This window comes from Ailuropoda melanoleuca, chromosome 7, assembly GCF_002007445.2.
Source record: "Ailuropoda melanoleuca isolate Jingjing chromosome 7, ASM200744v2, whole genome shotgun sequence".
NCBI classification, from domain to species: domain Eukaryota; kingdom Metazoa; phylum Chordata; class Mammalia; order Carnivora; family Ursidae; genus Ailuropoda; species Ailuropoda melanoleuca.
In genome coordinates, this window is record NC_048224.1 from 18,745,427 (window position 1) to 18,761,781 (window position 16,355).

Sequence of the window (16,355 nt, forward strand, 5' to 3'; positions counted from 1 at the left end):
GCAGAAATTATTGGCCCAGCCTAGGAAGAATGCTTCCAGCAAAAGGGGATGTCCCCACTAAGAGGCCTCCTGTCCTTCGAGCTGGCGTAAATACTGTCACCACATTGGTGGAAAACAAGAAGGATCAGCTGGTAGTGATCACACATGATATGGATCCAATTTAGTTGGGTGTCTTCTTGCCTTGTGTTGTAAGATTGGGGTTCCCTACTGCACTAACAAGGGGAAGGGGAAGGCCAGGCTGCGGCACCTGGTCCACAGGAAGACCTGCACCACTGTCGCCTTCACACAGTTAACGTGGAAGACAAAGGAGCTCTGGCTAAGCTGGTGGAAGCCATCAGAACCAATTACAGTGACAGATATGATGAGATCCACCTCCCTGAGGAGGCAACGTTCTGGTCCAAATTCGTTGGCTCAAAATGCCAAGTTGCAAAAGGCAAAGGCTAAAGAACTGGCCACCAAACTGGGCTAAGTGCATGCTGTTGAAATATCTGTACCTAAAATAAAAAGTCCTATTTCAGCCAGTGTCAAGGAAAAAAGAGAGAGAGACCTTAATACCCTATTTCAATAATGGAAACAAGTCAGATGGTGAAGAAAATAGAGTATTTCAACAACACTATGAATCAACTATTCCTAGTAGACATCTATAGAACACTCCATGCAACAACAGAATATATATTCTTCTTAAGCACACATGGATCATTTTCCAGAACAGATCTTGTGTTAGGCCATAAAATAATCCTCAATAAATTTAAAAGGATTTAAATCATACAAAGTATGTTCTCTGACCACAATGGTATTATATTACAAGTCCTCAATAGGAAATTTGGGAAAGTCACAAATATATGGAAATTAAATTACACAATGGGAAAGAAGAAATCACAAGGGAGAGTTAAAAATTGAGATGCATATAAATGGAAACACAACATACCAAACCTTTTGGGATACAGCTAAAGCAGTGATTAGAGAATAATTATTATTGTAAATGGCTTTATTAAAAAGATCTCAAATTAATAACTTTGTGTTCCATCTTAAACTATAATTTTAATAGCAAACCAAACCCAAAGAAAGTAGTAGGAAGGAAACAATAAAGAGTGGAAATAAATGAAATAAAGAATTTCCTAAAATAAAGATGACTAACAAAACCAAATTTGGTTCTTTGAAAAGATCAACAAAATTGATAAAACTTTGGCTAGACTGACCAAGAAAAAAGAAAGACTCAAATTACTAAAATCAATAATGAAAGAGGAGGCATCACTACAGAACTTAAAGGAATATAAAGAATTACAGTACTATGAACAACTATATACCTCCATATGAGAAAATTCAAATGAAATGGGAAATTCTAGAAAGATAAAACCTCCTGAAATTGACTCAAGTATACACCAAGAGATGAATTACTAATTAAAAAGAAAGTAATACAATCCCAGATCTTACTGATGAATTCTCCCAAATATTTAAAGAACAATTTTTTAAAAAGGAATTAATAGCAACCATTCATAAAGTCTTCCAAAAAAATAAAAGAGGGAACACTTTCCATCTCATTCTATGAGGTCATTATAACTCTGAGGCCCCAAAAGAGAAAGTTACCACAAAGAAAATGATAATGTCCACCAGAGGAATAAAGAAAATATGGTATCACATGTAATAAAATATTATTCAACTTTCAAAAAGAATGAAATTCTGATATGTGCTACAATATGAATCAACTTTGAAAACATTATACTAGGTCAACAAAGCCAGACACAAAAGGACAAATATTGCATGAGTCTACTTAGATGAGGCACCTGGGGTAAGCAAATTCACAGAGACAGAAAGTAAAACAGAGGTTACCTGGAGCTGGGGTCAGAGAATGACAGGTTATTCTTTAATAGGTACAGAATTTCTGTTTGGGATAAAGAAAAAACTGTGGAAATAGTGGTGATGGTTAAACAACATTGAATTAAACACCACTGAATTGTGCACCTAAAATGGTTAAAATGGGAAATTTTATGTCATGCATTATTTAATCACAATAAAAACAACAGTAATATTTAAAAAGAAAATTACAGACTGGTGTCTGATTAATCAGGTGTAGACCTGATTAATACTGACACAAAAATCAGTAAAATTCTAGCACACTGAATTCAACAACATAAAAAAGGATTATACACCATGACCAAGGGGGTTTATCTAAGAAATGCATTAGTTTAAGATAAAAACAAAAATGAAATACACACACACACAAACACACAAAACCAAAACCAAAACCTAAACACCGACCCACAACAATGTAATATACTACATTAATTGAATACAGGACAAAAACTATATGACATCAGGAGGTAAGAAAAACTTAAAGAAAATCCAACATGATAAGGCACTTAACCTAGGAATAGAAGGGAACTTTCTCAACCTGATAAAAGACATGTAAAATCAAAACATCCCGCAGTTACCACTGCACTTAATGGAGAAAGACTGCAAGTTTTCCCTTTAAGGAAAGGAAAAGACAAGGATGCCCCCGCTCTTACCACCTCTACTCAATATTCTACTAGAAATCTGTGCTAGGGAAATTAGGTAAGAAAACGAAATAAAATGTATCCAGGTTGGAAAGGAAGAAGACATTCTCTATTTGCAGATGATATGGTCTTATATAAAGAAAATCCCAAGGAATTCACTAAAAACTATTAGGATAAACAGGTACTGCAACGTTTCTAGATACAAGATAAAATTATCAATTGTATTTTTATACACCAGCTATGAACAATCTGAAAATAAAATTACAAAAATAATTCCATTTACAATAGTACTAAAAAGATTTTAATGCCTAAAAGTAAATTTAACAAAAAAGTTCGAGACTTGTACTCTGAAAACTATAAAACATTGTTGAAAGGAATTAAAAGATCTAAATAAATGGGAAGACATTCTATGTTCCTGGGTCATAAGACTTAATATTGTTAAATGACAATCCTCCACAAACTGAGCTACAGATTCAAGGCAATCAACATTGTAACTCAGTATTTTTGTAGAAAATATAAGCTGAACCTAACAGTTATATGTAAATGCCAATGACCAAAACAGTTTGAAAAATTTAACAAATTTGGAGGAGTCACGGTTCCAACTTCAATACTTACTACAAAACTACAATAATTAAGATTGTGCAGTACTGGCACAGGGTAGAAATAAGATCAATGGAATAGAATCAAAGTTCAGAATTTATGGTCATTTGTATTTAATATTTATGATCAACTGATTTTTGACAAAGGTGACAAGAAAATAAAGGGGAAAGAATAGTGCTTTCGACACACGGTGCTATGACAACTGGATATCCATATGGAAAAATCATCTAAAAAATGGCTCATATACCTAAATGTAAAAACTAAAATTGTAAAATTCTGAGAAGAAGAAAAACAAAATAGGAATAAATCTTTGTGATCTTGGTTTCTTAGATAGGATACCAAAAGCACAAGCAACAAAGAAAAACAGATGAATCGGAATACATCAAGATGAAGAACTTTTTGTACTGCAAATACCATCAAAAAGTGAGAATACAATCCAAAGATATTTGCAAATGGTGCCTCTAAGAGACTTGTATCCAGAACATATCAAGATCTCTTAAAACTCAAGAATAAAAAGACAAATAACTCAAAACATGTGCAAACGATTTCAACAGACATATCCAAGAAGATAATATAAATGGCCAATACACACATGAAAATATGTTCAACATCACTAGTCATTAGGGAAATGCAAATCAAAATTACAGTCAGATACTGTTTCATGCCCACTAAGATTAGGCTACACAAAAAGCTGGAAAATAACAAGCACTGGGAGGATGTGGAGAAACTGGAACCCTTCACATTGCTGATGGGCACATAAAATGCTGCAGTCACTCTAGAAAACAGTTTGGCAGTTCCTCAAAAAGTTAAACATAGAATTGATGTATGACCCAATAATTCCAGTCCTAGATATATGCTCAAGAGAAATGTAATCATTTGTCCATACAAACTCTTATAATGTCCATTTATGTACAAATGTTTATTATTAATACCAATAAGTGGAAATAATCCAAATGTCCATCAACTGTTGGATGGATATGTATATCCATAAAACAGTATTATTCAGCAAGAAGAAACTACGTAATGATAACATGCTACAAAACGGATGACCCTTGAAAACAGTATGCTAAGTGAAAACATTAAGCTGGTCACAACAGAACTCCATATTATATGATTCCTTTTTCTAGAAATGTCCAGAATAGCAAATTGTAGACAAAGTAAATGAGTGGTTGCCTAGAGCTAGGAGATATGGAGGGCAGGGGGAGTGACAGCTAAATGGCACAGGGGATCTTTTTGGGGTGATGGAAATGTTTTGAAATTGATTGTAGTGGTTGTACCAGTGGCTGACTTGAGTATACTAAAAGTCACTGGAATGTACATATTAATTGGCTGAATTAATAGAGTATGTGAATTGTATCTCAATAGAGTTGTTAATAAAAAGAATCCTCAAGTTCTTCCTCACTCTTAATATGAGAATCGGTTAAGATGACAACTTCACTTACATCCCAAATGTTTCTAGCACCTGGCAGCTCTCTGTTTTGTGAAGCAGCAATTCTATGGGCAGCATATCACTTATAAAGGTCTTCCTCATAAGTGATGTGTAATCTGCCTCTTGTTCCATTCACTCATGGTCCATTTTATAATCTCCCAGAGCTGGGCACCTGGGTGCCTCAGTGGTTGAGCAACTGCTTTTGGCTCAGGTCATGACCTCAGGGTCCTGAGATTGAGCCCCACCACGGGGAGCCTGCTCAGTGAGGAGTCTTCTTCTCCCTCTGCCTCTCTCCCTCTCCATCCCCCTGCTCACACTCTCTTTCTCTCTCAAATAAAATCTTTTATAAAAAATTCAAAATAGGGTGGTAAGGAGGGCACGTATTGCATGGTGCACTGGGTGTTATACGCAACTAATGGAGCATCGAACTTTATGTCGGAATCCGGGAATGTACTGTATGGTGACTAACATAATATAATAAAAAATCATTTAAAAAAAATTCAAAATATAACCTCCCAGAGCAATGGGAATTAGCCTCAATCACAGGCCTGATGGCACTAAGTCCAACTCTAGTGCTCAGACATGTGTTTGTCTAACAGTGTTTGAAATAGATTTTAACAGAACAACGCTTCAAAGATTAGGATTCTGTAAATACTGGACTTTCATTGCCAAACTGCAATAATCAAAAGGAGCTAAGTAGTGTCTCTTCCCTGCAGAATGCACTCATTCTGTGCAGTAGCCATAGTTCCCCAACCCCTTATGACTCCCACAGTCCACATGGGTTCCTGAAGATGTGCACGGGGACGGGAGCTATAGCTACTGCTACTGATTTGAAAGGTTTCATTTTTGAAAAAAGGATTTGCAAATACAAGCGCCTCCAAAAGACCAGGCCTGGCCCATAAATGATAGCAATTAGGTGTATGGAATAGAGAGTAGAGGGGACTGTGGTTCACTCGACAGTATATGCCCTACATAAAGGAGGGGAGACACTACTCAGATTAATGTACTATTGGCCTTGATAAGAAAATTATGGGACAAGGCCAGTTTTTGTCACTAGGGTAACCAGGATACTCTTTAGAACTTAAGAAAAGCAGAAAAGTCCTCCAGGAACTGGTCCCACAGCCTGGTTTTAAAAAAAAAAAAAAAGAAGTGAAGAGAAAATGAATGAAGTTATTTGCTAATCATGCCCCGTGAGGTTTTTTTTTATTCAATGTAACAGTCACAAAGTATGTGTGCATCTTCAGATATACTTTATTGTTCAGTACTGACCTTGTTAAGAGCCTCATCCTCTGTTTCATAAACTCCCAAATACTTCTCAACAAAGAGGTTGACATAGCGTTGTCTCACTTCCTCAGGGACTTTGGAAGAGGATTCTGGCGTGACCAAAGCCCGCTTCCGATGAGCCAGCTTGCATTTCGGCATCTTGTTAAATACAGAATTGTTGATGAGAGAAAAGAAAAACGTGTTTCTGTTTAACATTCCTACTATGTGTAGAAAAGAAGTAAAACTCTCTCAATTAAGTCCTATAGCAACTAAACTCAAAAATAATTTCAATTTTTAAGTTCATTAGAACGATAGATGGCATTAAGTGACCTGCACTCACAAAAGTCTGCTGTGAGCCTGCGGTCAGGGCTCCACCCTGTGTGTACCCCACTGCAGCTGACCCGAGCGCTCAAGTCCTCTACTTTCCACACCTGGAATCTTCCAGCTCTGATGTGGTCCTCTGCTCAGCAAACAGGAANAAAATAATTTCAATTTTTAAGTTCATTAGAACGATAGATGGCATTAAGTGACCTGCACTCACAAAAGTCTGCTGTGAGCCTGCGGTCAGGGCTCCACCCTGTGTGTACCCCACTGCAGCTGACCCGAGCGCTCAAGTCCTCTACTTTCCACACCTGGAATCTTCCAGCTCTGATGTGGTCCTCTGCTCAGCAAACAGGAAAGTTTGTCACTTACCCATTCTTAAAACAAATATAGGCCCCAATGTCAGTTACCATTTCACAAAGAAAAATGCTTAGATTGAAATAAAATTTATGAAGGATTTGCACCTACTCAATATTAAAATGATGCAGGCTGTAAAGAATTTCAGCATGCCTTTTGAAGAGCTTATAAAGATGATGAGAGCTCTAAAATGAGTTCATCTGGTTCACTTTGGGGCAGGGGCAGGGGGTAGAGGGGGGAGCCAATGTTACACTTCTCTGTAGTTGTTCCTTTATAGCACACAGATGTTTTCGGGAGGGAGAAAGCCTTAAAATTGACAGATAGTTTTCTGCTGAAGAAACAGTAAACAACAACAAAAAAAGTCATTGCCACAAATAGGAGAAAAATAACTAAAAAGGGAAGGTTATACTACCGTATCACTGATCGCATTATTTACTGAAGCTCTGCCTGCCTCCCCCCGCCTCATATACATACACATGGACACCCCTCCCTGGATATTTCTTGAAAGGTATATTCCAACGTGAAACTTTCCTTTGAGAANATTTATTCGACAGAGATAGAGACAGCCAGCGAGAGAGGGAACACAAGCAGGGGGAGTGGGAGAGGAAGAAGCAGGCTCATAGCAGAGGAGCCTGATGTGGGGCTCGATCCCGGAACGCCGGGATCACGCCCTGAGCCGAAGGCAGATGCCTAACCGCTGTGCCACCCAGGCGCCCCTCCCTGGATATTTCTTGAAAGGTATATTCCAACGTGAAACTTTCCTTTGAGAAAAATTCAGGAGTCTTAAACTAATCATAGCCACAAAGGTTTTAGGTCTAAAAACATGCCTCATATCTCCAAGAACAGGATAAACAAAATAGCTGAATGTGACATGCAGACACAAATCCCATCATAAAATGAAAACTGTATCGAACAGTAACCCANATCGAACAGTAACCAGGAAAAAGCGGAAACTTCTCTCTGGGTTCTGGCATTTATTTGAAGGAGGGATCTCCATTAAAAAAATAATAGAAGCACTCTCCTAGGGGCTCTATGTGTAGACATGAAAGCTAGTTATTAGATATAAAATTCTGGTCTCCAGACTTAGTTTATAATACCTTCACAGCGAAAGAAGCAATACTTTTCACAGGAATGTGTGATTTGCTTGGCTTTGCAGTTGGCTTTTCCCTTGATAGAACCACATCCAGATGAAGGCTGTTTGTTGTAAGCGAATTTTCTAAGAAGTTTTAATGAACAAGAAAAGAAAAGGTAAGTTTTAATGACCTTAGCCTCAGATGATTAGAGTTTAATGATCAATTCAAGGTTTCATAATACTTCCTTTACAGACTATATTTTTTTCTTGAAACAAAATGTAAACACAGAAAAACCCCAATAACTAATCCCAATATACTCTAGAAGAACAAATTTAGACAATTTATAAAGCTATTCATTCCACGAAGAAATGCTTGCAAAATCATACCTCTATGGCTTGGCATTTAGGGATAAACAGCATAAATGATTTCAGTATCACGCTAATCATATTATTTCACATAAAGCTCCAGGTCAGCGACTCAACTATAATTGGTAATAGGTGGATTTCACAGGAAAGGTTTTTTAAAATAAGGTAAAATTCCATGTCTTAACTAAGTGATTTTCTCATACCTTCAGATGCTTTCCTTTGGGTCTGAGAGATCGGACACGCAAACATTGTTTTCTTCTGTTCTGAAGGGGCTGCAAGAAAAGCCTGCCCACTCCTTATGTCAGCCATTATCTGCACAGCCTGTTGCTGGGCCCGAAGGATTCCAGGGTGACTAATTAGTGGAGGAACGGGCTCCCTCAATGGGCTAATGATCTCTTTACTGGCTGGAACCTAGGAAGCATCAACAGAAAACACAGAAAAATGATTTTAAAATTCGAGAAGACTGATACTTTCACTTCCCCTTTCTGCACAGAGGCTTTTGAAATGGACTACATTTCTAATACCCCATGTAATACAACACACACATAAATGAAATATTTCCAGAAATAAACGGAGGGAAAAAATTGAGCCTTTAAAGCATATAATGTAAGAAAATTTTCTTGAAATAAGAAAACACATTAATTCTCCTATGAAAATGACACTTAGGGGCGCCTGGGTGGCACAGCGGTTAAGCGTCTGCCTTCGGCTCAGGGCGTGATCCCGGCGTTATGGGATCGAGCCCCACGTCAGGCTCCTCTGCTGTGAGCCTGCTTCTTCCTCTCCCACTCCCCCTGACTGTGTTCCCTCCCTCGCTGGCTGTCTCTATCTCTGTCAAATAAATAAAATCTATAAAAAAAAAAAAAAAGAAAAAAAATGACACTTAACTTTGTATGCAGGTAAAAATGTTAATAAAACAGCTAACAGGAAGACATATCCTACCAAAATTACCGGAATTTGAAGTTAAGGAAAGAATTCTTTAGGTCACCAGGCAGAAGTATCAGGTGGCACATAAAGGGAGAAAGAGCCGGCTAGTATCAGACTTCTCTACAGCAACACTCAGTACAAGGGAATGCAACGCCAGAAAGGACGTTCAGTTTGATTAGTAACAAAAGATGTCATACAAAACACGGAAATAAATTTTCACCCAGACTGACAGATAAAAAAAAAAAATTAATACCCATTTTTGGCGACGGTTTGTGGAAAGGGAACCCTAAAACACCATGTAGGATTGTTACAACCCTCTGGAAAGCAATATGGCAACATACTTTTAAAATGTTAAATCGCTATCTTCCTTTGTCCTGTTATTTCCATTTCTGAGAATTTATTTTAAGGGGGGAAAAATTGGGGGGGGAATGAAAGGAAAATAATGTTAGCTTCCAAAAATTTTTTCCTGAGGGAAGGGTAAGAAACTACTTTAGTAAGTACCTATATCTGACCCTTGGAGAGCTACTCCGTATCTCCATTTCACAGATAAAGAAAATGAAGCTCAGAGAAATTAAATAACTTGCCCAAGGACATCTAACTGTTCTGCAAAGAACCAGAACCCAGGTTCTTATTTGGGACTTGGAAGCATAAACTCTAGGCCATGCAGAAGATTCTGCTGTCAATGTGTCCCAAGTACAAGGAACACAGAGAATGGAGCAGAGAAATGGAGTTTGTTAATGGCACTTTTTAACCTGAAAGTGGTAAAGGAATACTACTCACAGCAGTGCCTCCTTAACTTCTTTACATGCCATCAAATCACGGGAGCACATCCAATGTTACAAGAGGTTTAAAGGACTTTGAAAATCTACAGTCCATTCCCCTTATTCACAGCACTTACTGTCCTATAGAGTCCTGCAAACAACGAATCAGTGAATACTGAAACATGGCTGCAAGGGCAAACAGAGCTGGGTTCAAGAGAACCTCCGGTCACATTTCTGTCAACCAATCAATAACCTAACCTTGTTTTATGTGTGTTTTTCTGTTTAAAGACTCTTTACTTATATATATTGCTGACTCATGAACGTTGAACTTGTGGTCAACAGCACTGTAAGTCATGCTATACAGAGCTTATCTAACACATCGTCTCTGTGAGGCACATCACAGCCTTCTGGCTCTCGGGAACACGAGACAACCCTACACCTGGGGGTCATTTTAATTAGCAAAATCACCAACAAACACCACAAAAACGCAAAGAACATGGCACTAAATAGAGAAAAGGATGTGTGTTAACAGTAGAAAAGCTGAAACAAGAAGGCAGCACTGCCTTGTTCAACCTTAGCTGGGAATGTGCATGTGAGGCAATTTTTTTTTTTTTTTTGCAATTATGCATGCCAGCAAAGGACCACATAAACACAAGTCTTGATTTTAAGATTACAAGTTAACTTCACTGAATAGGTGAATTCGCAAATACAGAATCTGGAAATAATAAGGACTGACCATAGTAATTTATATTCAAAAAGCTATGCTTTAACAACATACCTGCTTTTCATGAAAATGTTAGGCAATGGGGAGAAAGTGAAGGATGCGGAAAATGCTTACAAGTAGGAATCAACTTACTGAGTGTCCACTTGTGCCCCCAGGTGGATAACAAGACAGTCAGTAATGGAACATACTTCAAGCTCAAAATGACAAGGAATGCACTTTATAAAATAACGTGCCCCGCGAGAGAGGAACTAAATAACTCACATCAAACTTGGCAATGTGTGCAATTCTCTTTTTTGGTCCAGAAATGTTTTGATAAGACAACATCTCTAATTCCATTTGCTTTCCTGAAGCCTAGTGGGAAAAAGATAAGCGTTATCCAATTTCTGCAGAGTAAAGGCAAATCTAGCTTTTTTCCTGGATAGCCACAGAAATCCAAGCTACAAAATACGGGACAACTTATTAAGAAATAATTCACAAAAAATAATTTGAAACATTTGACATGCATACACTACTACAGAAGATTTCTCTAAGTCGGGAAATCAACTATAAGTTGCTGTATGTACTACTATGGCCTCTAGAATCTGTCAAGTCTACAAGACACTATATCCAACCAATTATCAAGATTTTTGCCTTGTCATCCCAATATATTACTGATCACAAGGAGAATATATATATTATATACACATGTTATATAATTCTTATTTCTACAGAATTCAGAATAGAGTATTTAAAGGAAACTCCTTTAAATTTAGGAAAAGGATTTTTTTAAAAAAAACTCACTGACCTGTTTAGTAGTCTCTCCACAAGCCTCACTTTCTGTGAACTCAGTGAAGATTCGAAGACATTCCTTCCTAGTGTCATCCGAATCCGAGGGAGTGTCCTCTTCAGTATGCTCCTTATCAGAATCACAGTCAACTAATATGCGGTCTTCAAAAGTAGTGCAGTCTTGACTATTATCTTGTCCTTTCAGCATTTTGTCTTCTGCATGCTCGTCTGAGTAACAGATTTCGGGCTGGTCTGAATACTGACATTCACTTTCCTCATTTTGAGTATCATAAATTGTTTTTGTGTATTTTTTGCTCTGTGGATACCTCTCATTACAAATTCTGTTCTGTATTTCTTTGTCACTGAGAGGTGCACAAGTTATGCTTTCTTCTGAAACAGAGACACAGTTTTCCTCACCACCAAAGCTTCCCATCTTAGAAATGTGGTTTTTAACACCATACAAGTTTACGTTACTTTTAATATCTAGTGAGCCTTGCATGAGCCGTTTTGGTGGTTCCAATTTGTTTCCGTCATCATCTCTTTGTGTGGTTAGCTGGGTTTTCTCCAGAGTTTCCTCTTCCGTACCACTAATTTGAAGATTTCTCTCCTCTGAGGACATTATATGTATCCTTTTGTCCATATTCGGATATTTGAAGCCTCTCAAAGGTTTAGATTTTTTAGAAACAGGCATGACTGGAGGTACATCCATTACAAGGTCATCTTCATCAGATTCTTGAAGATTTATTGTAATTCTTATTGGTGAAACATAAGGTCTTTGGCTCTCTTGGGACTTGTGGCAATTTTCCCCTCCAGATTTTTTCAAGTGGCAGAGGTGCTGTGTGTCAGTCTCATCCTGCCTTGCTTTCGATGCGCCAAGCAGCCCTGCAGAATAATTGAGCAAGGGATCATATTCAAGATCTGTTGCTGGACATCTGTGGTCCAGCACATACTTTCTAGGCTGACTCTCTTTGTTCTTTGATGGTTCGTTCCACTTTTCCTTTTGAAGCAGGCTATTATATTCAAGAAAATCTTGCCTCAAATTTGTGTCACTCAAGGAGGCAAGGTGGCTTCGAGGTAGCTCTTCCAGTGTTAAAGTAAACTTGGAGAGCCTCTTCTGCTTTTCTTCAACCTCGGTCTTGACAGATTCAATTTCTTTGTTGAGCCTTTCCAGTTCTTCCATAGTTGTGCCCAGTTTTGTCAATGGAAGAGGAGTCCTGTTTTATCTTTAAAATTCACTTCAGATGAAATGCAGACTCTGGAATATCCTGGACAAGCAGTTTACTATCAGAAGGACATTAACTCCTCCAAACCCAGCCATTAACTCAGGGGGTTGTTTACTAACTGATCGGTTCTTAGAAGCAGAATGAGAAGTCAAGGACTAGCTCTCTTTACGTCTTTCAAATGTCAAGCCCATCTCCATGACTGATTAAATAATATTTGTGCCTCATTACTAGAGTGACTATATATCAGTGGGGCAGGCCGGGTTTACACATAATTATTAAACTGTTAAATGTAATACAGTTTGGATGTACCCCATTCACCTTATTATTTACCAACCAGTGACAATTTGAAAAGAGCTCAAACAGCTGAATGCCACTTACATAGAATTGCACATGGTTTCATACACCAATACATCTTGGTTATAAGAAAAAGTTATCTAAAGCACCAGTCTTTCTGAAATTCAGTGGGCCTCAAAATTCTCATTGAGTTCCCTGGTATTCTACTGATCGCTTCAAACATAAAACACCACCCCCCCCACCAACAAATGTCATTAAAAAATCTTAAAAAATTCAGTCAATAAAACAAACTCCAGAGCAGCTGGATTCACACTCAGGAAAAACCTGGATAGTAACAAGAGATAAAGCTTGCAGAACAGCTATTCACAACACCTGGCAGCTCCTTCTCAACTTTTTTTTTAAAGATTTTTATTTATTTATTCAACAGAGATAGAGACAGCCAGCGAGAGAGGGAACACAAGCAGGGGGAGTGGGAGAGGAAGAAGCAGGCTCATAGCAGAAGAGCCTGATGTGGGGCTCGATCCCATAACGCTGGGATCACGCCCTGAGCCGAAGGCAGACACTTAACCACTGTGCCACCCAGGCGCCCCATCCTTCTCAACTTTTAACTAAGGAAATCACAAGCTTCTTCCCTCTTTCCAAGATACATTTTCCTATATCATTTATGGAACAATTTATACACTTCTCTTTTCTCTCAAGTTTTGGATTTAAGGTGTGGTCCCAATTTTTGAAACTCTGATTTTAGATAACCCTCATATTTTTGTAACACGCACGCTTTTTTTTTAACTTTATTCATTATTTGAGAGAGACAGAGAGAGAAAGCATGAGGGGGAGAGGGTCAGAGGTAGAAGTCGGGGGAGCCCTACTGGGGACTCCATCCTGAGACTCCAGGGTTACCACCTTAGCCCAAGGCAGTCACTTAACCAACTGAGCCACCCAGACGCCCCACACACGTGCTTCTTCTTAACACAGTGAGCACTCTCTTCGCTCAATAGCCTTTCGTTTTCTATTAAGAAATTAACTGTTGAAATCTGAAACAATGTGTTACAGACGTGGAGGGAAGGAGAAGGCAAAAAGCAAGCACAAGAATGAGAATTATCCTAGGATCCAAACAACCTCCTGGATTGAATTTCCCTTTAAATAAACTTGGACAGGCGCCTAAACTCTGGATAACCCGCCAGAATAGCATTTTATTTAGCACATAAAATGGGTTTTATTTGGTTGCCCTGATTCAGGAAAGGCTGTTTAGGCACTGCTTTGGGGGCGGTATTGAAAAAAAAAGTGATTATACTTTCTCTCCAAGTCACAAGTTAAAAGAACTTTTTTTCCTCCTCAGAAGCTACATTTAGGGGGGCTAATTTTGAAGTCTGAAGGCACCCATAACAATCTTCGCACAGGCCAGAAGTGACTGAGAGGAGCTCCTCTGTACTGTAAATGTTTTTTGCTCCAACCAGGGTCCTACCTGAGCACAGAAAACCCCCTATAATAACTCCACACTGGGGATGGGTGGCAAGGAGAGAGGGTAAGACCACACAAGTCCACGCGCATCCATCTCACAGCCGGCAAACCTGTGCACGCCTCTCTAGGATCCCGCGCTCCGGGAGCTGGCATCTGCGAGTCCACACAGCGAGGAGCCAGCTGCGCTCAGCGCGCACCGCTCGCCCGCCTCCCTGACCACGTGACTTTGGCCCCGCCCCACACCCAGCTGTGCGCGGATCCGCCCACGTACAGGGCGGGGCGGGGCGCACAGCTCTCAGTCACTTTGGCGCAGGTGTGCTCTTCCCCCACCCCCGGGAAGAGAGATTCTTAACACAGCCAGCCCACTCCATTCCCCGAACCCTACTGTCCCACCGCTTCCAGGTTTCAGGAATCTTGCGACCACCCAAGAGGCCTGAGAAAAATACTCCCAGTTAGGACCCCCATAGCACCCTTACTGTTTGGCAAATCTCAGGACATGCGTTCCACGGGAGGGATAAAGAAAGAGGGAATAAAGGTTGGCACTTAAGTCTCCCGATCCTGGGTGTGTGATGCTGGGGAGATTTACTCTTGGGGACTCTGGGACAACTTGGTTCCTCTTCCTAACGCAAGCGATTGTTTCTCTCTTGTCTGTAATAGCCACTCTGTAGGAATTGCCCTTAAATAGCTAAGGTAGTGGAAAATAGATCAAAGTCCCTCTTTGATGGCTGAGGAACAGGCGAAGTATGGGCATCAGAGAAAGGAAATAAGAGGATGTTTCAGAATGCCGGGGAGATAGATAAGTTAAAAAACAGTTGGGGTTTTTTTGTTGTGGTTTTTGTTGTTGTTTTTTAGTTGTCCTTTCAGGGGAAACATCCAGAGAATCTGTGCAGGAAATGCAGGTCTTGTTAGGGTACAAATCAGAATCTCCCCACCCCCCCAACACACACACACCCTCTTCTCGCTTCTAGACTAGGAAGGGCGGGTATACCAGTAAGGACTATCTGATATTTTTCATGCCCGCTCACCCCCCCACCATAACTTGACTGCACGTTACATGGTATCTGCAATGCAGATATCTTCTATGCCCACTGATGAGAAGTCATTTTTTAAAAATATGGTTAACATCTCTTTTGGCCATTTTAGCCATAGTAATGCTATAGGGATTCACTTTCTCTATGGTACTTTTTAGTACTGAAGATAAGTTGGGTGATTGAAACGTGACTTACAACTATTTCTGATCAAGGAAGTTCTCGGCACTTCCCAAGGGTGGGTGGAGAAAACAGGTGGGAATGGTTGGTAGTCAACCCCTCCTCAAGCCCACCTGACGTTCTTTCCACGAGCTCTTGCTCACCCATGGTTTCAACATGACTTCTCCGCACCTGGAATACTTCCAAGCAGCCGCAACCATCTGCCTCGCTCAGTTCCCACTGCGTTTCCTGGTGCCTGAACTGGCAATACAAACGCTGGCACAGAGCCCCAGCGCCATCAAAAGGGCACGGAAAATGGCGAAAGTAACCCACAGAGGGTAGCATGGGCCACTGCTCAAGGTCCCCCCCACCGGCTCAGGAACTCTGCCCACTGCGAGCTAGATCTGCGGTGAGCTGCCGGGCCACTTTCCCCTCAAGAGTCAGTCTTATATAGGCCATAGCTACTCAAAGGTAGAGCTTGCTAGCTTTCCGAACCAATGGTGAGACTCCGGCTGGAGTCAAGGCAGAAATCAGGGAGTGAGCACATGACTCTGAGAATGGTTGGTAGGGGACCTGGCAGGTGAGTGTAAAGAGTCTGTCTTCTGTGGGGAAGGTTTATCAAGACCTAAGCTAGAAGTAGGGAAAACAATTTCCCAGGAGCAATAAGGAGCCTTAAGGAGCCTCCTACCCTATGTATGTGGGGCCTACCTTGCTCCTAACAACCTCCTTTGACTTTTGTTATGTTTAGCTAGTAACCTTCATGGATCACGGAGAGAACCTCTCTTCGGAATCAATCTTAGCTTTGCCCCTCTCCGAGAGGTGATCTTAGGCAGGGTATCTTGATCTGTGAAATAAACGTGCCTTTCAGTGTGATGTAATGTACCAAACCTCCTAGCACAAAGTAGGTGAGGATTTGGGAAGGCGATAAAACCTAACTTCTCCCCCCACAAGCTCCACACATATCCACAAAAGATCTAACGCATGTTCCCCAAATCCTTCCAGTTGAAACTAATTCCTCAAAGGGAAACAATATCCATATTCCATTGGTCTTCTTTGAAACTGAAATACTCCTGGGATCGATGGCCTCATAAGTGACTGATAACTCAATGACTTTTA

At 40.0% G+C, this 16,355-nt stretch overlaps 1 protein-coding gene across 1 annotated transcript in view; it reads right to left on the minus strand.

Annotated features, from left to right (window-relative positions):
• LOC105240563 (RNA exonuclease 1 homolog) overlaps positions 1-12,890 on the minus strand; it is a 39,890-nt gene extending 27,000 nt beyond the window's left edge. Inside the window, exons 1-5 of the mRNA XM_034663991.1 lie at positions 11,097-12,890; positions 10,574-10,663; positions 8,107-8,314; positions 7,563-7,681; positions 5,794-5,946 (exon numbers count right to left, since the gene is read on the minus strand). Coding sequence (XP_034519882.1) covers positions 5,794-5,946; positions 7,563-7,681; positions 8,107-8,314; positions 10,574-10,663; positions 11,097-12,257 — 1,731 coding nt within the window. The 5' untranslated portion in view covers positions 12,258-12,890. The remainder of the gene's footprint in view (positions 1-5,793; positions 5,947-7,562; positions 7,682-8,106; positions 8,315-10,573; positions 10,664-11,096) is intronic.
• Between the last annotated feature and the right edge of the window lie 3,465 nt (positions 12,891-16,355).